Raw genomic sequence first — 23,895 nt, 5'->3', positions numbered from 1 at the left:
TTTTATCGCTCTTATTTAGAAACATGACAAAAATGAGGAAGTAAACACATTAAGAAATATAGAATGAGGTTAATTAATGTCAGTTAATCCAGTCCTTCAATTTGAAAAAAAGGTTTACCATTTGTAATGAACATTACTATATTCTGAAACAACACTGTATTCTAAAAATAAAATGTATCTACGTATCTTAAACCGGATTCTCAACAGGAAGCTGCAGTTGAGAAAGACTAATTTCCATCTGACCAGCTGTGTCATCAGTTTTACAGATCTGTGTAACAGCGATAGAACGTTTCAAACTGATCTCTGGAGTTGAAGTGATGAATTCGTTGCTGTTCGGACTGAGTTTATTTTTTGGACTTTTTGGTCTCATCTGGACTCAACAGCATGTCAACGAGCGGAAATGTGGTAAGGGGCAAAATTTAATTGAACTTTCACTAGGAGAGATTGTTGGAGTATATACCATAGAGCATGCCATGACTTAGCCCAAGTTAACATTTCCCCCTTTTCATCTTTAGAGCATTAAAACAATGTCCCAGACAGTATATCCATTTTTTTCCTTAATCGCTTTTTTAACCAGATCTTTCTGAACCACTTATAAGCTATTTCGGTTGTTTCAAACAGAAACTGTTTTTATTTGATCAATACGTTAGTCTGAAATAAGGGTAGTCCTAAATAGACCAGAGACTGTTTTTGCTGTAGATGTTCACAATAAAAGCACATGATCCTTATTCAAACATACCTCAGCATGTTTGAAATGGTTTGTGGGCTGTTCATGATACAAAGCTTTTTTTCTTTTTTGCTTCTGTGGTTGCAATTTCCATTTGTTGACCCACTTTTTTGTTATTCTTTATATATATATATTACTTTATATATTATTATTGCATTTGTAGATGTGACCATATAAAATCGGGATATATGCCAGAAAAAATGTATGAAGAAGTTAATCTTACCTCAAAAATTGTCTTCAATCTAGTTATGGGAAATCAAGATTAATACAAGGTCAAACTATACCTCAAAGCTCCTCACTCCAGGGATAAGTACAATGCTTTCTGATTCACAAACACAACTTTTATTTTTATGCAGGACCTCCTCCTTCCCGGAGCCTCACCCTGTATCAAAAGTGTGAAAATGGAGTCATCAAGAACTTCTTGAACGCCTCCAGTCAATCCACTTTAACTGGTCCAGTAGCAACTTTAATAATCCCCATCGTTTACACTGTGGTGTTTCTGGTGGGGCTACCAGCAAATGCTGTCGCTCTTTGGGTCTTGCTTACCAAAGTCAAGAAGCTACCCTCTGTAATTTTGCTTGTCAACCTGGCCCTTGCGGATCTCCTCCTCATTCTGTTTTTGCCTTTCAAAGCAGTCTACTACTTTTTGGGGAGCCACTGGACGTTTGGAGAGCCTATGTGCCGTATTGTCACCGCAGCCATATATGGCAACATGTACTGCTCCATCCTCTGCCTCATGCTCATCAGTATCGACCGCTATATCTCTCTGGTCCACCCCTTTTCAGCCAAGAGCTTCAGAAGCAGGATGCTGGCCATCTCAACTTGTGCTGTGGCTTGGGCAACTGCCATAGCAGCAATGGCGCCGTTTGTCTTGAACAAACAGTCTTACCCCATCAACGGCACCGACCTGATCATCTGCCATGACGTTTTACCAGAATCTCTAAATACCGGCTTGTTCATCTACTACTTCTCATTTCTGTCAGGGTTTGGGTTCCTTGTTCCCTTCATTTCCATCCTATTCTGTTATGTTTCCATTGTGTTTTCGATGATTCGGCACAAAGAACGTTTCGCACGAACTATCAAGATCACCATCCTGGTACTGACTGTTTTCACTGTGTGCTATATTCCTAGTCATGTCATTCTGTTGCTTCATTACTTCAGAGATAAAGCCTGGCAGGACCCCCTCTTGTATTTGGCCTACATGATTGGCCTAGCCCTCAGCACATTCAACAGCGCTATTGACCCTTTTCTTTACTACTACGTGTCGGATGATTTCAGAGCCAAAGTCAAGGGCGCGCTGGTTGGGCTTAGGACACAAGAAAGCACTCAGGGGTCACAGACAACACAACAATCCTCTAACAAAATGAAGTCGGAAGAAATCATATAATTTATAAAAAAAACTAACTCTTTAGAAAAAGAAGAAAGGACATGATGGACTGACATTTGACATTTGTTTTTTAAATAATACCTTCATTTTGATAGTGGTTGTTACACACACACAATTATCTTTTCGATCATAATAATAAGGAGAATAATCCTACTGACAAGCTGTAAAATAGAGGTATAAATGATCCAATGTTCTCATTTCTACTTTTAAAGATACTATTTATTTAGCTAATGCCTTTATTCAAGACACCTCACATTGAAAACAATTAACGGTACAAAGTGCACACTGCACAAGAAACATGCAGAACACAAAGTAGTACCAATAAGATTATTGGTTACTATAATTTCTCAAAATAATTCAATATTTCAAACTCTGATGGTTTGTCTTGTCTTGATAAAGAAGCAAGGAACTCAAAGATATGGTCATATAAAATAAGAATTGTATTTAAGAACTAATTAGAATGCCTCAACTGCTAAATGAAATATGCTCTGTTGACCAAGAAACAATAATGATAGTGCAATAAATATTTAAGAGAATATTCTTTTCTATATTTTCACATGGTGTGATTGCTTATAGGTAGTATGCCCAGTAAGTACCAATTAGAAAACAATGAGAATGAGGATATAGAAATATAATCTGATGAAAACTACAATCAGTGTTGGAAGATTTCAGGGCTTCTAATAACCTCACAGACAAAAAATACTATGAAAAGGTAATTCATACTTACCAATGAAGGTGATATTGCTTTGTGAAAGACCATGTCTGTTAAAAAGACCATGTCTATTTAAGACCAATATGCATTTTTAAAACTTTGTGCTGTTAGCAAAATGCTTGAAAATCAAAAAACATATGAATAATTGTCATTGTCAGAAGCTGGACTTTGTGTTCTTGAGGCTTATTTATCTATTATAACTTATTTGCTTTTTCTCTCACACAATTACAGAAATAATTGAGCTACATCATTTAATCAAGTAGCTTGATTCTGAGACCATAATTCTGAGAAAGGATATGAAGTTAATAGTTCATTTTAAGCACTTCTTATGTGCTTAGTCTTCAACATATGCTAAGTGCTAAATGAAAATAGCCAGCATGAGTGACTATAGCGTATAAAAATGAAAGTCACAATAACACAAAAGTCCACAATCTTCAACCATATCACCTGCTTCATTTTCTTTTAACTTTATTTACTATTCTTGTAAAGCACTTTGAGATCACAGCTATATAAAACGGGTGATTATTATTAAAAGAAAGGTTTGGATAAGAGAAGCACATTAAAAAATCATGCAATATCAACTGAATTCCTGAAATCAGACAGGCTGTTATGCTATAATCTTCTGCTCTAAAGCAACAGATGAAAATCAGAATGAAGTGCATATCTGAATAAAATATATTCCAGAAAGCTTTCATTATCAGTTACTGTTGGTAGAAAATTTGTTAATCAAGTACAGGACCTCTTAAAACAGTCCCTATTGTAGTAGAAATTTTAACATTCTTGTAATTCCCATCATAAACACTTAAAATTCTAACCCAAAGAGTGTAAAGTCTATAGGCTCTATACTTTTCACCTCATTTCTTCTTATATAGACAGTCTTCTATATTATATAGCAGTCTTACTGCTACAATTTCATGAACACCACAAAATACAATTTTGAGAATATGGTGCCTACAGTTGCTGAAGTCTTTACGATTTGTAACATTGTCTGGACTATGAATAATCAGATATAAACACTATGTAGAAAACATTCATTTAATACAAGAAACAAACTTCCTTCACAATCTGTCATTTCAGTTACATTTTTTTCGAAAAGGTAAATGAACTAGTTAAAAATGGCACATATACACTGTACAGTATTTACAGTTAATTTGAGCAATACATAAAGCTATGCACCATCAAAAACTAAAAATCAGAACATGCCAAAATTAAAAACATACTTTTTACAGAACAAATAACCTTTAAAAAAGTTTATGTTGTTAAACATGTTAAAAAGTTCTTGCTATTAAATATTACAAATTAATCTTTAATGCAATTATGTAGTGCTTAGATTACTGCAAATGCAAAAAGAGTAATTAGTTCAATTATTAGTAAAATGAAAGGAATTGTCAAAGATTGACAGATGATGAAGGAGTGGTAAAGCATGCATCTTAAAGAGTTTTGTAATGGACATCAGAATCTGAATTTTAACATGAAGGTTTCTTTCATAGCTCACTCAGGCACTGATTCAGGGAAAGAAATCACATTCACAAAATTTTCAAAATTAGTGATGCTTCTGCTGATCCCACAGAATAGGAATTTTATTTTTAAGCCTGTACTGTTGCTGCATACAGCTGTCAACTATGTACTGAGCAGCTGTAACATACACTGGGGTTGTGAAAATTCTTGCCAATGCTCATAAATGATAAAACTAGCTACTGTCTTGTGGTAAGAAACACACAAGCTAGTTACTGCTTTAATTGCTGAAATACTCTGGTTGTATAAAATAATGTGTACTGCTGAATATTTTACTATCCAAAAGAGTACTTTGCATTTGTAAATGTACAATTTAAAATAAACATTTAATCATGAAGATGTGGATGGCCGTGACCCTCTGTGAATTCAAGTGGCAGTTATACAGTAAAATAAAAGTGTTGTGATAATGAATGCATTTCTTCCAGGAGCACTTCATTTTAAATAAATAAGTAACATAAAGAAAAGCAGCACTCATAACAGCTTATGTAATTCAGTATGTAATAGATCTGGATATTATTTTCTGCAACTATAAACTATAAAGTTTGCATACAGGTGCACCATAAATTGACTCAACCACATATTGGCTTATAAAGACACATATGTGTATGAGTGTAATACACTTTGTGTATTTTGAGTCCCTGGGAAAATAAAAGTATTTGCATCTTTAGTTTTGGCAAAACCTTTCATAGTCCTAGAAAAAGACTGAACAACATTAAAAAGCAGTAATTTATAAAATCCTTATGAGTGAGCTTTGTACATTTTTAATCATTCGAATTGATTCTACCTTACAGAATGTGACCTAAAAGAATTTGTATTTCAGAGCAAATTTCTGATTTCATTTTACTTCGATTACAAATAACCTGAAAACCAGTCACAATACCTGAAGGGCTGTAGTTACTTTACAAGGATGCCCAACATCCCCCTTTTTTTGCTACTACATGTCCAACACTGACCTCTGCTGTCAAAAACAGTCAAGCAGTTTTGCGAAGCTCTTATTTCAGAGCAGTTGTAAAATAGGCTGAAATGAAAAGCGTCATTCCTTCAATGATGGAATGATGGAATGATTGAAGGAAAAAAAAATAAAATTCCTATTCAATGATGGAATGATTCCTTCAATGATGGAATTCAGGCTCACACCTGAAGAAGGCTCCACGGCCGAAACGTTGTGTTCTCTTTCTTCTTTTTTTCAGCATGGAATAAACCTATTACTTGTTCCTTTGCAGCCTACGCATGCTGACGCAGCTACCCACCTGAACTACTGTCATTCCTTCAATCTGTTTGGTTGCTTGATTCTTATTTTATAATGAACTTGCTATAGTCTTGTGATACAGGCAGTAAGCCTGAGGAGAATGTCAATGTTACACACTACCTTGAATACTAACTGCTCCACCAATAGGGTTCAAATATTTGTGCAGTGTAGTTTCTTGCCCACTCTATCGTGCGCTCTATTGCAAACAGCTTTGATATGCCTTTTCAGAAGCTATTTTTCCCGGAACGGTGTAATCAACTTGACAAAGAGAATCACGCAGAAATCTCCTAACAAAGTATATAGGAAAGAATGCATAAAAAAATAATGTGGGCACTTCAGTTATTGACAATAACTCGATTCCCTTTTACAAAAGAGAAAGATTTAGAGAGTTCACTTTTCAGTTATAAGCCCACGTAAGACCTTTGCTGTTGTACTGCTAAATACACAGAGTAGTTTTACTGTATCTCTTAGTACACTTTGTAACATTACCACTTGTTACAGGATATACCTAACATCCCAGAAATAAAATTATGATGGGCCTTAAAGAGAAAGACTAACAAAATACTAAAAAACTGAAGAGCATGACTTCTTACATTCAAGAAAAGTGCCATCATTATTAGAGTGGACAGCAATTAATGTTACAATGATACTCTTTATTAAGATCAGAAATGTGATAACTTTAAATAATGTTGTTGAAGACAGAAGATGTAAGTGCAGTTAAGTGATACTGAACTTACTAGAAGTTAGCATCATTTAGTTTTCAGAATTAATCTGACAATTGTTAGCGGTAATGCAGAAATAAAAACAAGGTCTGTGAATATCTCCTCTGACAACTGTATCTGTGAAATTCCATACACAGATGGAATGAATCCTGTTTCAAGATATTTTAACTATGAATTTTCATAATGTTTCCATAGTTGATGTATTCCCAGGTTTAAGGGTCAGTTTAGGACAAGGATTCTGTATATTTAAATAGCAGTAATATACAGCACCTTTCTAAGGGTAAATCTATTATAACAGACATTTATCTATTTTGGAAGCACTTATACATATTGGGCGAAATGTTTGTAAGACATTTATAACTGTTGTATTAGGCAACAGAAGGGTCCCTTCTTACAGTAGTTTTAAACACTTTCCTTGAATACCACAAATATGTCTGCACATAGCATAATTGCTTTGTTTTTAAGAAGACATAATTTTGTGCATTGTTTCTGTCCTCAAATGATATTGTCCTCATCATGCTTGGTGGGACTATCAGTCTCATTTTTCTTCACAAACACATTAGATAACTCTTCCAGTAGCCTGTCCTGCGTAGGGCTGCCATGTCCTATGATCTTTTTTCTGGGATTAGGTCGGGTCATCTTGGAGTCTGGCCGACCAGTGTCATCTAAGAAAACGGGCTGACTGCTCCTTAAAGTATCCAAAGAGGCTGCTGGGGTGAGGCCTCTGGGACTTTCAGTCATCAGCATCTTCACAGGGTTGGGCCCGATCATCCTGTCCAGGGAAGCAGTCTTTCTCTGGCCCAAACTGGTTGGCCTGTCCAGGGTCTTTGCAGAATTCACCCCTCTTACCTCCTGGGTTTCTGCATCTGTACTCGACAGGAAGCTGGTCTCCAGGGACTTGAGGACCTGCATGCCAAAGTCCCCTACTTCTTCATACAATGGCTCAGGACTCTCCGATTGCTCCTCAAAGGAGTCCTGCTGCATCTTCATGGGCTGAAAGTCAGGAGTAAAATGGAGTTTAATGTGAACTCTACAAGCCTAGGAAAGCTTTATCAGCTATGATGCAAGCTAGCACACATCTTTTTACATTACAATATATCAGCATATACTGACAGGCATTAAAACACAGCAAATGCTGTTGGTTCCAGTACTCATTTGTTACATGTGTAATGCTTCTCAGTACATTAATGGCAGGATAAGACTTTTTTACGAATGAACCAAGGACAAAAGACATCCAAAAAGAACCCAAATCTCACACTGTGATAGACTGAGACTTTATTGATCCCGTGAGGGAAATAGCAGCTTAACACAGTCAACACAGCAACTGTGTAATGAAAAAAAGATATGTCAAGCAGAAACGTAGATCTTCTATATTAAAGAGCTACATGGAACTGGGTACGTGGAGCAGGGTAGTCAAGGGACATTTCCCAATATGGTAAAGATGCCATTCTGCTCTGTGCACTTTTAAACATCAATTTGCACTGTGACAAAGTTAAAGGCAGCACCATTTCATATGAATGGATGTTGACAACTTGCATACAGGGATTAATGTGTACTATTTGTCTCATCACACCAACAGCTGTGTGAGTCTTGAACAAGTTACTTAGCCAGGTTTTCAAAGCTCGGACCCAGGCTTCTCTCAGGAATCAGCTGGATCCTCCAATTAATTAGGTACTTAGCAACAAATTGAGCTTGATGGCCTGAAATCCTTCTTTTCATTTGTAACTTTTCTTTTGTTTGTTGCTTCCTTTCATTTTTACAGTTTTGGCGTATGTGTGATAAAATTCCTGCTGCACATATTTGCATGTTGCATTTTTAAAATCTGGAATAAGCAAAACACAACTCTCTCATTTTCACTCTCTGTTGTAACAATAATGTAATGACTATGTAACCCTATTTCAGAAGATTGGAGGCCTGCATTAGCTATTAGGCATCTTCATCTCTGCGCAAACAAGAAGACAAATAAAAACTAAAGCATCTTGTAAAGACTGCTTCTAATAAATATATTAGAATTAAAATCTATGTATAAAAATAAATATTCCTATGCCTCAAATGTAAGAAATAAATCAAGCAAATATTATTTTGCAAACCAAGTTATGTACACAAAAATAACAAGGTTAAGAAACACATATTATTTTTTTATATTTTTTAATAAACATATTAATGGGAAGAACAAAGCTAGAAAAATAAAACAAGGATAAAACAATACAGTATTTTAGCAATTAAATTTGGACATTAATAAGTAATGAATAAATAAAGAGAACTTATTTGAATGGAAATTATGTAAGGAAAATCTTCAGTGCTTCAATGCCTAAATACCAAACCACTAAAACCTTCATGTTTATGAAGATGTGCCATTAGGTCGTTATCTCTGGCTTGAGCTATACCCTGAGTGTAAAGCACAAAGCTTTGCCTTAAGGCAAACTTTAGAACAATAAGAGTATAGCACCACAGATATCTTTTCAATTCACACTGTTTCCTGTACTTAAAACCATGGAAGAATTATATTTGTCACAGGAATGAAGCAATCCAGGAAAAACTGCTGCAGAGTTGAAGCACTGATAAGATGTATTTTCTATTCCTCAGACAAGAAAGATTTTACACATTGCTTCTCAGATCATATTTATTCAAACAAATTAAATCCAGCTCAAAAAGGAAACAAAGCCATTTTTCACACTTATGGTTATAGAAAGCGTTTTACCAAGAGCACATCACTCCATGGGCATTAAGATCAAAGCAAGAACAATGTATTTATTTTAATAAAGCATGTGATACAGATTTTTCCTTATATGTATTGGTTCACCATATATTAGGGTAGAATGACAAACTGTTGAGATACCAATCTCTTGTGAGTCCCACACTACCAGAACTGCAAGAACATGACACAAGTACTGTATATAGGTCAGGCAGACCACAGGCTGAAAAGAAAGTCTGAATTGTTTTGCAGGCAGACAAAAAGCAAGGCCATACTTACAAAGAACATGGAGAGTGTCCTTCTAGCATGTAGCTTTCGCTGCAAAGACAGAAACAGACGAGCTATGAGCCCCTAATAAAGCTACATAAGCAGGGAAGACAACACTGCGACAAATACAGGGAGTCAAGGGCAGACAGCAGCAAAGGCCCAGGCAGGCAGGTGAGAAAAGTTTTGTGCTCAATATGCTTCTTTGTCACAGTGGGAAATCTTGAAAGCTAAAAAAGTGTCATGTAATAAAAGTGCCCTTTACCAATAAAATAGAAATTTCTGGTTGGGTGTTGAAAACTGACGACTGAATCCAAAGCTGACCTTAGCAACTAAAAAGGAGAAGAAAGAGCCACATGTCTACTCTCAGTCACACTCTCTGCTGCAACTCTGTTACATTACCAGTGTCTGATTGGCGGACAACATGGTGGAGTTGCTTTCATCTCCTCGGATGGGAACCAGGGGCATTGTTCCAAATTTCTGTTTGGAAATGTCCGAAGAAGAGTGCCGTCGTAAAACTGGAGGCCGGAGGTCATCGTGCTGAAAAGGAACCAGGGCTTGTTTAATGAAAGCAGACTCAAGGGGAACTACATGTGTGGCCTGAAAGCTTAGTCAGATGAGTGACTCGTTGAAAAAACCGTGGCTGATTAGGAATTCCAAGAGTTTTGAAAGGTGGTGAAGGGAGAAGTACCTGGGCTTTCAAAAAACTGATCATCCAGTCCCACATCTCAGCTTCTCCAGAACAACAGAGGTACCTGTTCCAACAGAAAGCCTTCTTACTAGAGTGGTGTTCCAGAAAATGCAGAAGTACAGACTTCCATTTTGCATGTCAAAAGCAACTATCCTGAAGAAAGAACAACAGCTTGACTGGGCTAGGAATACACGACACATGTAATGAAACATATAACAATTATGCAGCTGTGTGCCCAAGTTTTCAACATATAATGAAGCACCATAATTCATCCGTAGAGCAACAGCACTTTGGCACAGTATATATATTCAGTATATCACCAATTACACAAGATTTTAATATTATTACTTACAATTGTTGTCTGTCCAGAAGCACTGTAAAACCCCACCTAAAAAAGAAAGAAAAAGAAAGAAAAAAAATAATATTGATGTCAACTAATAACTGCAAACAAATACATTTCTAATAATTTTCTGATTTGTCATCTTCATGGAATCAAAATTACCTTTAAAGGTTGGAGTACTTTAATGACAAATACTTTAAAAGATGAAGAGGATCTACACAGCAGCAATACTCTGTGTTAGGTTGTCAAAATGCAGGTTAATTCCGAATATAACAATCAGTTGTCTGAATGATTAACATAAACTGTGTCTTACTGTGTTGGTGCTTTGAGCTTCTTGCGAATTCCAATATAGATTTTTAGAGTTTTCAATGGCCACTCTTTCTCAGGTTTAGTGCTCTGGAAAAATATAAAAATGTAAAAAAGATTTTTTTAATAAAAGCTGCACAGTGGAGACTTTCATACATTTTGCAATCGGCTTATCGGCTTAACTCAACTCAATTGAAATGTGTTTTGATATGCAAAACACAAAACCAGGATTGTATTAATATAAATATATTTTCAGCATTATATAATTCAGGCTGATTTGAACATTCAGGTTCTTTGATTCTTCAGGCAGCTCTCTGTCCATATCAAGATAGAGTTGTGTATTGTCACCTTTTTGTCTTTCAGAAGTACGAGTTTGTGATCCCGGATCTGGAATGATCTCTCCTGGAATCTGTTCCCCTGCAACATTTTGGGGGGCTCTTCACGACACTTCAGCACCCCACTCTTCACAATGTCACACTTGTAAGCTGTCAACAAACCAATCCACTGATGTTTTAACATAAGCTGGAAGTTTAATTCCAAACAAGCAGCACATCAGACCAAGTTAAAACAGACTCTAAGGCAATGAAAGTTGTGTATTTCACTAACTTTCTTTTCCTTTCCTCTGCCTGCTGCAAAAAACAGTGCCTGTGACAGTTTACAAGAGTTTCTTTACTTCAATATCTTCCACTTTGGAAAGACCTCTGAAAAAAAAACATCTGTGGAGTTATGCACATTACACTCATATGCACCACAGATTTAGAAATAACTTGTGCCAAAGCCGTTAAAACTTAGCGTTAAGCTACCTGTGAAGATGTTGATAGCCTCGGTTCTGGGAACCTTCTTGACAACGAGGTAGGCTGAACTTGGATTAGGCATCTTGCACCACTGCAGAGCCTGTTCCAGAACCTTCTCTTTGGGATGGAGGGGCCTCTCTGTGACAGAAAAAATATATGGATGACAAACGACAGCTTTTAAGCAATGTTAATGTAATGTTGCTAAAAGATTCCTGACAAAGAGGATCACCCATTTAAACTCTGTTTTTCCAAATCATATTTATTTTTCTATATATTTTACAATTAAAAGAACATTTCTATTTGTTTTTCCTTTTTCATTCGACTGTACATAAATCAAGGCCTAGCACCAAAGGCAGGATGTGAAGAACTCTCAGTTCGGCTTCACAATTAATGGAAATTTTTACCAGGCCATAAAAATTAGTAGGATATAGATGGAAACATTTAAATTAAACAGGCCCATCAGATAAATGGAAAGGTGTGGTACATTTCATGGGCAATATTGCATAATTGATGACACAGCTTTGTCACAGCCTACTATACACATATACAGTTTCACCTACATGACCTAAAAATAAAAAAAAAACATCTTATGGTTATAAATTTGACCATTTCCTTACAGCATTTTCTGCTTTTTGAATTTTGGTTTTGAATTTACTGTGCATTCAGGTGAGTTAAGCCTCATCATGGCATTTGGGCTACTTCCACATCTTCTAAACCTCAGAGCTCCACACTGCCGAAAACCTTAGGGCCTTCTGCTTACCCAGCTCCTCATCCTCAATGGCTTCAAACGTCAACCAGACATCTTTTTCACCTGCAGGAACATTTCTCATGTACAAGACCTGGTTGGTTAGTTCCTCAGCGCACATGGTTGGAGATACCTAACAAAAGAATACAAATACTGACTTACAGTAGCTACTGTAGATCTTAAACGACCACGTCATATTGCTGATGTGGAGCATTAGCCCCGCACTGTGGTGGAAATATGGAACTGCAGGTCTCCAAAGGTGTGACTTTTTCCCATTCAAATTCACTTTTTACTCATTCCAGCCAAAGACAAACAAGTTCAAAACAAAATTAAAGAAATCCTACTCATGGCAGTTGGGAAGGAAAGATGTTATGAAAATCTACATAAAAAAACATTTCATCCAGGTAAATTGTGTGTGAGATGTCAATGTAAAATGGTGCACCAATACATTTCTTCTCATGACTATAAAGGACTTGAGTCATTCACCTTTAGTCTGCTAGTATTTACAACATATACAAAAAAGTTTGCAAAAAATGCAGTAGGAAATTTGCAAATGGTGTAATTTCTTACCAGCAGAAATACATTATAATTGAAAAGCAATACCCAGAGGAGTAATTAGCTTGTATATAGCTTAAGATCTTCAACCAAAACAGTTTGCTTCTTACCTTAAGTGTGATGCAGCAATCGGGCAACTTCTTCTCCAGGTATACTTCAATAATCAAATCACCTGCTTGGGACAGCTAGCAGATCAGTAAAGAAAAAAGGCATATATAAAAACCATACAATCACAGGGTGTCAAAAATAAATGAAAATAAAGGTGTGAATTTAAATATATTGATCATATTCACAGTGCAATATTAGTAAAACAAAACTACTTATCATTAGGTGACTAGTCATGTGATTTACCAAGGTCAGATTGCTATTACCTGTACATCCTTCCAGGTGGTGATTAGACTGATCTCCAGTTCAATCTGTGTCTGCTGCTCATCATCAATCTAAAATAATCAGCAGTTTTTAAGTGAACATAATACTGCTCGACTGTTTTATTTCAAAAGCTCTTTTTTGATTGATAGCCTCTCACTCTAGAAACTATCTGCGTTTTCACATTCAATATTTCCAGGCCAGACATCTCTTCTATGTAGCTAGGGCTTCCGGACATTATGGTTTAAGGTGGTAAAACAGAAACACCTCCACAAGTTTCTGATTTCACATTCCACCTCCTTCATCCTTCTGCTATAGGATGCAGATTCCACATGCCCTTGCTTATTCCCTGGCTTTCTTAGTCCTGCATTCCTCCTCCTCTTTTTCTGCAAAACTAACTACAAAATGTGGTAAACAAAACTCACCAGAATGACTATACGGTATAAACTGTTTTGTATATCTCCCAGTGTGAGTATGATTGCTGTATAATAAAGTGCATGTACTCACATCGAAGACATAAAGGTAGTTGTCAATGAGATCTTCAATGATCTTGACCTCGTGTTCCCCTTTCCCATCTGTCTGGAAGAGGCTGGGTGCAAACAGCAAGGACAAGTTCTTGGTGCACATCTGGTTCAGGTCTGCACACTTCTGAACCCTATAAATCCAAACAGAGGGGTTTTAAAAACATTCCTGTACAATGTCATTCAAACATGTCTTCATTGATAAGGTGTCTTTTACAGCAATCATTGCAAGACACCGTATAATATATGCAAATGATATAAAAGTAATTACAAATACTACTTAAAGTTACTGATAAATTATTATAATTTTAAATATTTATGGATGGCACAGTGGTTAGTAAACAGAAAACTGCAGGCATCTAAACATTATAAATGTACACTGTGAAGAAATATTTTTTTCTTAGTACTGTATTAATCAAGCTAAAAAATACAGTATACACAGCACATTACGCATAACACGAGAGAAGGCAATTTAGCTTAACTCGGCGGTTTGGTTGGTAGTGGTCTAATGGACTGAGGACCTCATTCTGCTATGCCAGGAAACGAGCAGCTTTTTCAAGAAGCTAGCTACTGGGTCAACTCTTTGACTACTCAATAATATCTATTAAGACAGAAATGCGCATTCCCCAGAATACATTAATACAGGATATAGTGTGTATATAATTATGGACCTGTGTGTGGTTTTTGCATGAAGTGTACATGTACTATTAAATTGTTTTCATCTGTTTTTACACACCAGATCAAAATGTAACCTATTTGGCAAATAAAGTGATTCTGATTCTAAATAGTTTGAAGGTCTCAGGCATACGGCCATTTAGAAAACATCAACTCAATGTGTTATAGTCAAGAATTATGGGTGCTGACCTGTAGAGGTGACCAATAAGGGCAGCCAGTGTAGTCCTGTTGACCCTTGGCAGGCTGCGAATCAGATCCTTGTACCTGTCCAGACGGCGCATCTTATTGGAAATCCCTAAAGGAACAGAGACAATCAAATAAGTTGTTTCAAAGGACAAAGACTGTACTCCTTCAAAATAATTGTTCCCACCTCCTGACAGTACATAACAGCCTTCAAATCAATAATCCCGAAGAAGTAACGTGTGAGGTGTTAAACTGACGTCCTTAATGTTCTAGTGTTTGATCTTCACTGAGATGTACATTCATTTAAAAGATTAAAATGCTCATTGTAATTACACTGTTATGAGAAATTCGAGGTCATGAGAAAGATTCAATGACCTATATACCACTGCCACAAAAAATAAGCAAGCACAAAACACAGACTTAAGACAAAGCTGAAAAAAATAGGTCAAGGAAATGAGATATAACCCTCACACTGTGGTTTAAATGTCTCAGATAACGAAATGAATGATTAAACATGAACCTGCAGCCTCCTTCCACATGGGGTGGAGATCTGCCATGAAAACAGGGTCATCGATTTCCCTGAAGAACCTCTTGAGCACGTCGGTGACATCTTCAATGAAGTTGTCTCCGATACGCAGTTTGACGTTGCGTGCGTCCTTGCGGAACTCTTCCATCAGCAGCTTGATCCTTGACTTGGCTCCATTTTTCCTGTAGATTCCTTCGTGCCGTAGGCCTGATTTGCAAAAACATGATAAGACCATGGTTATATAAACAGTGGAAGAGCCAAGAAATGAACACACATCCGTTGAGTGTTCCTGACCTGAGGTCACAGTATCTACTGCAACTCTTCACAGTCAGTAACGCCAGAACCAGAAGCTCTGGATAAATCACAGTGCTTTTTTTATTATTAGAAAAAGCTGTAAAAGCTGATGAAAAATTTGCAGCTAAAACTGCCAGCTATTCAAACTGTATTCAAATGCATTAAACTAAAAAGCAATGCTGTTGCAGTACACTGCCAAACTCATCAATAGTACTTGAAAGTGCAATCTTGTTGTATTATAATATTTTCATGTAAGCTGTAGCCTTGATTACACCCTGGCAGTTTGAATGGACTCATACAGTACATTAACCTTAAAGTAACACAACGTACCAACTGATTTTGGGAAATTATAAAGTTGTAGAGCTTTTTGAAGAATTTGTAGTTATAAAACAAGAGATATGCGGTTTTGCAGCTAATCTGCAGTGAGAACACTTAATTCCTTTTGAATCACAAAGGGTTCTGTGACGAATGGATCATGCCGAATAATGACATCAAACTGTTTTTTATTGAAGAAAGTTAACTATGTACCCACCATACTGGGTGATGAAGGCTATGCAGCTGTCAACTATGATGGGAATATCATTTCTGCTTAGTTGCTGATCTCTGAGGGTATTTCCCTTCCCTCCTGCCGCAGTCTGAATGTCTGTGTACCAAAGGGAGAAATCCATCCGTCCTGTACCCTGAAGGTATAGCGTCCTACAGCAACACAGTAACCAGCTTAGACGAGGAATGGCATTCACCACAATTCTGGACACACCACCACTGTCGTGTACCCAGGCAGCTGCTGGCTATATCACAAAGACGCTAATTTCTAGGAGTGGGAACTGTTGATCAAGATCAACCATGCCTTTAATGGAAAAAGATACTAAGATTTCTTAGCATTGTGTTCAGTCATTATTCTTGATCTTAAAGAGGGAATTCTAGCTTACAATCAGTATAACCTACTTGGGGGAATCTTGTATTTTCTGTATTTCTACATTAAAAAGTGTGTAATGTAATTAGTTATTTACTTGCACTCAATGCAAATACTGCTTTAATAACAAAGTAATTCAAACTTTGAAAAAAAACAAAATAAAATCACTGCAATAGGCTAAAGGTGAAAACTTACCTTCCCTTTTCAACAAGCACCAGAATGTCTTTCTTCTCATTATTATCATTCTGGGAGGTAATACCTAAAAGGAAACAAACAAAAAATGTGTATGTAGCAGTAATTAGAGTTCTGGGTTTATAATTTGAAAGTAATAGGTTCAGATCTTGGGTAGGACACTTCACTTGGGTAAGGTATGTCACCCTTATTGTTCCAGTATAACACTGAGTTGCTTTGGATAAAAGCATCTGGCAAAAATTTCGTAATTGTAATTTTAATGCAATACATGGCTTATTTGAAAGAATTCTAGCAATAAAATTAAATCAGTATCGTACAACAGACATAAAATTCATTATCACAAACATCAGTATCCACAGTGTATCTATCTTATAACCATTATATAAATATAGACAACCACCTCTAATCTAGTGAGTTTTACATTTCTCCACATGCTTTAGAATGACAAGACATACTGTATATAAAAATGTTCCAACATGATGCACAGTCTTTCAGAGTGCATGGATTCAGTTCACTGCACGGGATTGCTTACTCAGTTCTTGCAGTCGTTTCAGGTTGACTATGTCTTCCGCAGCTCCGTCATTCCCTGGACAGATGAAAAGGTTGGATTTCTGCAATACAAAGTAGCCCTCCTTCCACTGCTCAAGGTCCAGCATTGCCTTGTACCGAAGTCGCCCTATCCGCTCAAACTCCCTGGCCAGCAGGCAGTGACAGCTGAGTGGAGTGAAAGCCTGTAGGAAGGTAATCACCAAACCTTGTGATAATCCAAGACTTACTATTAGGAGAATGAAATCTTTTCATTTCATCCTAAAAACGAGAGCCATGTTAATATACTACTGTACACTCATGAGCTATAGACAAAATGTACAGGATTTCTGGTGGGTCACTGCATCAGAATGCGTAGGCTGCAATGGAACAAGTAATAGGTTTATTCCATGCTGAAAAGAGAAGAAAAAAACCCACAACGTTTTGGCTGTGGAGCCTTCTTCAGGTGTGAGCTCACCCTCACACCTGAAGAAGGCTCCACGGCCGAAACGTTGTGTTTTCTTTCTTCTCTTTTCAGCATGGAATAAACCTATTACTTGTTCATGTACAGGATTTGGAGACCAAAACAAAAAAAAAGTAATCACAAAGATAATTCTGGTCATTTCTATGCTTCCAATCAGCTGGAAACACTGAAACACGACCGACGGACATAATGGACATGATCCTGATCTCGTTGTAGGGTAGGTTAGGGCTGCAAAAGCAATGCTGTACCTTTCCAATGGCACTGGCCCAGCTGTGGAGGCCTTCAGCAGTTTCTAAACCAAACTGGTACAGCTTCTCGGAGGACAAGTAAAGTTCAAACGTGTATCGAAACCTGGAAACCAAGCACAAAAAAAATGTCCAAAAAATGACTCATGGCAAAAAGTTAGGGTCTCATTTTCATTATATCCGTCAAATCTTTGCTTCCTTGCGTAACTTGTTGAGCATACTCAGTCTTACAAATAAAATCACAGGGAATTGAATGATTAAGGTCAACTCCAGATTTCCATATTTACATTTATGCAGAAATCCAGATGCACTTAATTAGATTTAAGTATTTTAAGACTAAAGGCAAAACATTCATGCAATAAGGAGTATGTCAACAGATGGGATTACTTTCTTTTCTTTGATTAACACACTTTAAAAAAGCCCACCACTAAAAGTTGAACTTTATGTATTGAGGCCTGTTTTCTAAACAAAGAAAAACACGTAAAATGAACTGCAATTAAATAATGTATGCTCTACAACTAAGATTACAATGTACTGTAGCTCCAAAGTGAGTAACAGATATTTTGCAATAATAAATAGTTGTGATGTGTAAATATAAAGGTATGTGGAGCAGAAAAGAGGCATATTTTGCATTGAGAGAAAAACTATTATAAGAAAACTTTGACATTGATGTCTAAGGCTGCAACCCATACCTATCTATAAATCCAGTGCTATTGGACGAGTCTGGCCTGCTGACTCCTAAACAGATAATATCCTTAAGGTCGATCTTCATGCTTGGGTCATGGTTTCTGTCAGACTCATAAAACAGGAGTGACCGCTCCACTGAGCACCAGTACTTCTGGAAATCTGTGGGCCCAAGACCATTTATTCACAAGAAGAATGCACACAAATCATATATAAATATTTGTTACTTATAAAAATATTTATAAAAAAGTAACACTTAAATTGTGTGAATGCCAGAAATAATAAAAATATCTTCGTACTTTAGTCCTGTGTTGACCTCTAAAAGGCACTTTTTAAAACTAAAAACAAGAAACAAAGAAAATACTAACTTTCAGTAACTTTGTTTTGCTTTCTTTGTAGTAGGTAAATAAATGGCCTGCCATAATGGTACATTAATATATACAACAATACATCCAAACAAACATGGATCATATTGAAATGTGCTCACGTAAAGCAAGAAAGGTTAGCAATGTTTTGGTATACCTTATAAATGCCTTAGCACTATACTCTTACTATGATGGTCAGTTCAAAATTGGCCTACCTTCTCTGGTTTTCCTGGATAATGTTCCTTTGGTTAATGCTGAAGACTTGTAGATGTACCCAGAATACATGACTGGTTGCATTATTTCATCATAAACACTCTGTGACCCATCTGAGAAACTGAAATCTGCAGGAAACAATATTTAAGGAAAGTAATTGAAATAGTAACATACTGAAAGGATTCTTTACTTTTTTGGATTGTGATCTCACTGTGATTAATTTAGGAGTTTCACAAATATATTAAGCTATTTCTGCATTATTGTAAAGGAATGTAAAATACCATACTCAAGGACAATACTCAAGATATTTTAACTCTACTTTCTGCTTATTGAAAACTCTACAAAGCCACAAAAACATTTTGTGTTTCTGTCCGATCCCTCCTTCGACAGCCATCTCAGAGATTCATCTTTTTTAATGAGGCAAGAGAAGGCTAAATCCTCATGTGACTGTTGTATAAAAAGAAACGATTCACAGAATTTGAGGTAAAAATAAATTATTACCTGAGTTCCTTTGTTTCTGACAAACAAAGCATAGCTGCAAACTTCTCATTTTCCTGTTCTCGAAAAGGCTTGAAATATTTAGAGCAAGCTCTCTGGCTGATATCTAACATTCTTTCCCTCTTTCTCTCGTTTTGTACATTCTCTTCTCTTACAAAGGCACTCATTCATCAGTTGAAATAAGGCTATGGCTACGCATTTTAAAGTGTGGGTAGTCTACAAAACAATTCTGGTTCAGCACAGCTATGATATCTTCTTCCAAAAGCTCAGGACCCCAGTGGACCCTTTCAATTGATTATAAACCACTGAATCCAAATCTGCCTTGTGCTAGATGACGGATATCAGACTGCTCAGAAATATCCTTATTTATTTTCTCTCTTGACAACATAATAAGCCACTTTTTCAAAACAGGCATAAATATTGTTCATGCTTAAAAAGCTGTAATGAACAGCTAATAATGACAGCTTTACCTTTTTGTCCTATTTTTTCACTGTTGCCTTCTTAAACTCACAGTGCAGTAGTTATTTATAATTAATGAGTTCCACACACAAACAGGATTATTTTCTAAACTTTTTGAAGTATTTTGAAGTCTTTTCAGCTTTTCTGGAAGTAAACTGATAATGTAAAAAACGAAACAGCTGGTTATGCAATACTGATGACATGCACAGTTCTGACGAAGTAAAAACGTGAGCTGGCGATCGAGATATCTGATTCGATAACTAGAGATGTTCATACCTGAAGTAGTGTGGGAGTGGGAGTCAAAGGTGCTCTTACGATGAGGGGAATGACATTTGTCATAGCCATTAGTGTCTGATAAATGAGCTGCCTCTGCTTCAGAGAAGATGTACAAGACTGTTTTCAGGAGATTCTGCTCTGCCACTGCTGAGCACAGGGCCTGGGGAGAACAAAAACAAAGTGCTGGCTAAATCTAAAACAAGAGACTACAGATTTTTGTTACATACCGAATGTTTATGATTACACGATAATCTATGAATCTGACATACAGTACTAACCTGTAACTTGTTATAGATCAAACCATCACTTTAATAGAAACGGACTGCTCTAGGTCTAGGTATAAAACCACATAGTTTAATGGCAATAAAACAAAACTATAAATAGGGCTGTATGAGAAAATGTATTTTTTGGTTCTTCACCTTTAGCAGCTCTTCCTGTGTGCTGAAGCTGGGATGCGTGCGGCGGTATTTTCCCTCGCGGTACTTCAGGGTGATGAATTCGCGTCGTTGTTCCGGTGTTGCGTCGCAGTCCAGCTCTTCTGCCGGGGGGAGCCGAGCTGCCCAAAACTCATTGGCTTTGTCGTTCCCCAGCATGATGAAAAGCTGTGACAATTCAAACAAAACTGAAAACTAAAAGTGCCAAAAACTAACCATAAACCACAATTATCATAAAGAATTTTACTATCGTCTCTTAATTTGGATGAAAGGTGCTTGGTTAAAAAGGTGTTAAAAACAATGTCATTAATAGAATCATGTACAAAATATTATGGCTTGTGCTGAATACTCAATCAATCTTAATTTGCTATGTTTATTTGCTCACCTGCACTATTTCATTGCTCCACACGCTGGTATCCAGTTTCAGGCTCTGCACTTTTGAAACCGTTGTGCCCAGACCTCTGTGTTGACCTTAAGATAAAAAAAAATGACTGCTGAAGTAAATAGGAAAGTAGAACAAATAATCACAAACCAAAACCAAATTCATTACAGAACAATTAAGAAAGCTGAGACGTTCTCTATGAACTACTCTAAGTATAGAGAGGCCTTCATTCACACTAGGGTTAAGCAGGCTGTAAGCAGAGACCCACCAGCGCAGTTCTTGCAGATAACCACACACAGATTGATGGATGCCCAGTCAGGGTTGACGGCCTTGCAGTCAGCACAGATCTTGTTGTATCTGTTGGACCAGATTTTCTCGGCCACTTCATAATCAGAGAGGGTCTCAGCAATAGACTCCTGCAGCGCCTCCATCCACTCTTTCTTCTCTCTCTCACACTCTGCTGTGAAGCTGTTGGGAGATGCTGTATCAGGACACAAACCTACTGACACCACACCAGTCAGTTTCACTTCTGGTCATACATCTGGCCCTTTTCGTCCAATTTTCTAAAAAATGTGAATCTTATGAATCAGCACTTTCCTCTGTAACCTCTGCCTCAGATCTTCAGATATATTGACTGACAAGCACCTTGGTGTGTGTTTGTACTTGCAGCAGAAGAAAGAAAAATCCAATACTCGTAAACTATCAGAAAAATTAAAAGTACTGTCTATATCCCATAGTAAAATTCCATTTTGAACCAGGAACAGTCTTTCTAACACCGCATTATTATATCTTGCAGCTACTAGATATTACCTGAATATTTTGTGTGGAGTTATCAACTCAAAGGTCTTGCTCTTGTTGTCTCGGATTGTGGAGCCCCGAACATCGATTAAAGTTATCCCAATTCCATTTTTAAAACACTTGAAAGAAAAAAATGGAAAATGATAAAAATTATTGTTTTTAAAACAGGCATTTTTACATAGTGTAATATTTTCGGGTTCGGCAAGGACTGACACAGTGATTCAGACTCTCGTTGAATGAAAAACGGTGCATTTATTTTTCGGACCGTCCGGCACAGCAAGCACAACCACAGCGCCCACGCGCGAGCAGAGAGTGAGGGGAGAGAGAGGAAAAGAGAGAGAACACACGAGAGCCAGAAGAAGAGAGACAGCGCAACACACTGGGGTCTATTCGGGTACAGTTAGGCAGGGATAGGGTGGCAATTGGGTACAAGTATAAAAGGGGTGCAAAACCAGGGAACTATTTATACGAACCCGGGCGATTTCACCACTCTGTACACCCGTTTTGCAATGGGTCAGCTGCACTGGTCAGTGGCCTTCCTAGTCCCTGCCCTGACCACTACTACTCCTGTCCTGCCCCTCGCCGCGTACCCCAGCTGGTCGCTCTTAGGCCGCAGCGCCAGGCGAATGCGCTACACTACATTTGCTAGCTGCGATATTTCTCTTCACCAGAGATTCCTGGTCTCCAAAAATCCAAAGCCTCCCGGATTATTGTGTAAATTGGGGCAAAACAGCAAACTTCTTTAAACAAGTTAACACTCTGAGAGTGTAATGAATAAAAACAGCTGCCTTTACCAAAACCCCCCTACACGTTTCCAAATATCATATACTGAGTTCTTGCATGAACAGTAAAACACTGGTAGTGTTTACCTTTTCTGGGCTCAAAAACACAAGGAAATAACTTTTTTATTGTTTTCATCTGGAGACTTGTTTGATAAAAATACACTGCTTTAGTATGAGTGATTGTCACGCCCTTTCAAAAGATTGTAAAATAACTGAGGTAGTCTTTTTCGGAATGATACTATGTGTTTCACCCATTTTTTAAAGCCTTCTAACATGCAAAGTCTTTGAAGACAGTGAAATACTGACTTCACACCAACACCTCACACCATTCAGTTAAAAAAATGAATTCAATACATTGACTCTGAGTGAAGAAGACGGTTGCTGTGAAGCAAGACACAAGCGGTCTGCATTATCAGTTGTTCTCATCTAACATGTTTGCTTCCTGCCTTGTAATCAGCTTGTATCTTTTAAAATCAACTGTTTTGAAATATCTTTGATTAAACCAAGAAAACTATGCCTCCCATACAACACAACTAATCCCATGGCAACTGATATCATTTAAAAAATACAAACAAGAATATTTCAGTTTTCCTGCCATCAAATGCATTTCACAAACCAAGAGAGATGCACTTTAATTTTTTGGTTCAGCATTTAACTAGTGAATTGGTCTTGCAATTGCAAAGCACTACATTTCGGTTTTGCTCTAGATGAACTGTAGCTGGACTCACCTGCTCATTTTTGTGCAGCCACACTTGGTCAGTGTTGATGGCTACATATATTTTGGACTTGGTTCCTTTCAGCTCCAGATATCCACTCTTTTGGCAATGACTGCCGGGGCCAAACCTGGGCCTGGATGTCACTTGCTGATCCTTAACTCTGTTCTGTAGTGTGCGACACCAGTCATATCGCAGACCTGCAGAGAAAAAAGAATCTTTGTCTTTCTGACGCATTACCCCTGCAAACCAATCCCACCTTGCTTACTGAAACCTCACCCTAGATGTACATATTATATACTAAATAGGCTTAATGGCAGGTTTTCTTCCCAATCAAATTCTGTGTAATTAGATCTGAGAACTACACACACACTGCAGAGCACTTTGAGCTCTAAGTACAAAATGAGATTAGGTTACCTTCATTTTCGGCACGAAAGACAAATGTCCTTTGGCTTGTGACAATTTCAAATTTATTATCCTTGGCTGTGCGTGCCATTTGAATAGCTGCCAAAGGGATCACACCCTTTGGGTAAACATCCTAGTGAAGAAAACACAGATAAAGTAAAAAAGTACTGCTTGTAAACTGTGTTCATTCTGAACTACAGCTTGTAAATATTTGTGTAAAGAAGGGAAGAATTTACAAACAGTAGTCATCCAATTGTGTG

General features: G+C 37.2%; 2 protein-coding genes across 3 annotated transcripts in view; one reads left to right on the top strand and one right to left on the bottom strand.

Moving 5' to 3' along the window:
- Positions 1-317: 317 nt before the first annotated feature.
- Positions 318-2,839, top strand: LOC148821279 (proteinase-activated receptor 4-like). The gene is made up of 2 exons (XM_088932625.1): positions 318-405; positions 1,084-2,839. Exons 1-2 carry the CDS (start codon positions 318-320, stop codon positions 2,112-2,114), a joined length of 1,119 nt encoding a protein of 372 aa, XP_088788751.1. The 3' UTR covers positions 2,115-2,839.
- A 1,004-nt stretch (positions 2,840-3,843) lies between these two features.
- arap3 (ArfGAP with RhoGAP domain, ankyrin repeat and PH domain 3) overlaps positions 3,844-23,895 on the bottom strand; it is a 45,341-nt gene continuing 25,289 nt past the window's right edge. The window contains exons 8-34 of one of the 2 annotated variants that reach the window (XM_088932623.1): positions 23,648-23,768; positions 23,246-23,430; positions 21,748-21,854; positions 21,206-21,405; positions 20,941-21,026; positions 20,541-20,723; positions 20,122-20,281; positions 18,891-19,016; positions 18,319-18,472; positions 17,630-17,732; positions 16,905-17,103; positions 16,376-16,439; positions 15,800-15,963; positions 14,968-15,180; positions 14,454-14,559; positions 13,576-13,723; positions 13,074-13,142; positions 12,813-12,887; positions 12,163-12,280; positions 11,412-11,540; positions 10,957-11,093; positions 10,616-10,698; positions 10,315-10,350; positions 9,963-10,026; positions 9,674-9,811; positions 9,287-9,325; positions 3,844-7,305 (exon numbers count right to left, since the gene is read on the bottom strand). In XM_088932623.1, coding sequence (XP_088788749.1) covers positions 6,808-7,305; positions 9,287-9,325; positions 9,674-9,811; positions 9,963-10,026; positions 10,315-10,350; positions 10,616-10,698; positions 10,957-11,093; positions 11,412-11,540; positions 12,163-12,280; positions 12,813-12,887; positions 13,074-13,142; positions 13,576-13,723; positions 14,454-14,559; positions 14,968-15,180; positions 15,800-15,963; positions 16,376-16,439; positions 16,905-17,103; positions 17,630-17,732; positions 18,319-18,472; positions 18,891-19,016; positions 20,122-20,281; positions 20,541-20,723; positions 20,941-21,026; positions 21,206-21,405; positions 21,748-21,854; positions 23,246-23,430; positions 23,648-23,768 — 3,705 coding nt within the window. In that variant the 3' untranslated portion in view covers positions 3,844-6,807. The remainder of the gene's footprint in view (positions 7,306-9,286; positions 9,326-9,673; positions 9,812-9,962; positions 10,027-10,314; positions 10,351-10,615; positions 10,699-10,956; positions 11,094-11,411; positions 11,541-12,162; positions 12,281-12,812; positions 12,888-13,073; positions 13,143-13,575; positions 13,724-14,453; positions 14,560-14,967; positions 15,181-15,799; positions 15,964-16,375; positions 16,440-16,904; positions 17,104-17,629; positions 17,733-18,318; positions 18,473-18,890; positions 19,017-20,121; positions 20,282-20,540; positions 20,724-20,940; positions 21,027-21,205; positions 21,406-21,747; positions 21,855-23,245; positions 23,431-23,647; positions 23,769-23,895) is intronic. The other variant, XM_088932624.1, reaches the window with a different exon arrangement.

Source organism: Atractosteus spatula, chromosome 14, assembly GCF_055471065.1.
Source record: "Atractosteus spatula isolate fAtrSpa1 chromosome 14, fAtrSpa1.hap1, whole genome shotgun sequence".
Taxonomy (NCBI): domain Eukaryota; kingdom Metazoa; phylum Chordata; class Actinopteri; order Semionotiformes; family Lepisosteidae; genus Atractosteus; species Atractosteus spatula.
Note: the sequence above shows the minus strand (reverse complement) of the source record. Positions and strands in the feature narration are given on the sequence as shown.

Bases quoted from the DNA above. Each gene is read 5' to 3' on its own strand.
- LOC148821279 (XM_088932625.1), top strand. From the start codon at position 318: ATGAATTCGTTGCTGTTCGGACTGAGTTTATTTTTTGGACTTTTTGGT. The intron at 406-1,083 runs GTAAGGGGCAAA...ATTTTTATGCAG, and splicing joins TGTCAACGAGCGGAAATGTG to GACCTCCTCCTTCCCGGAGC.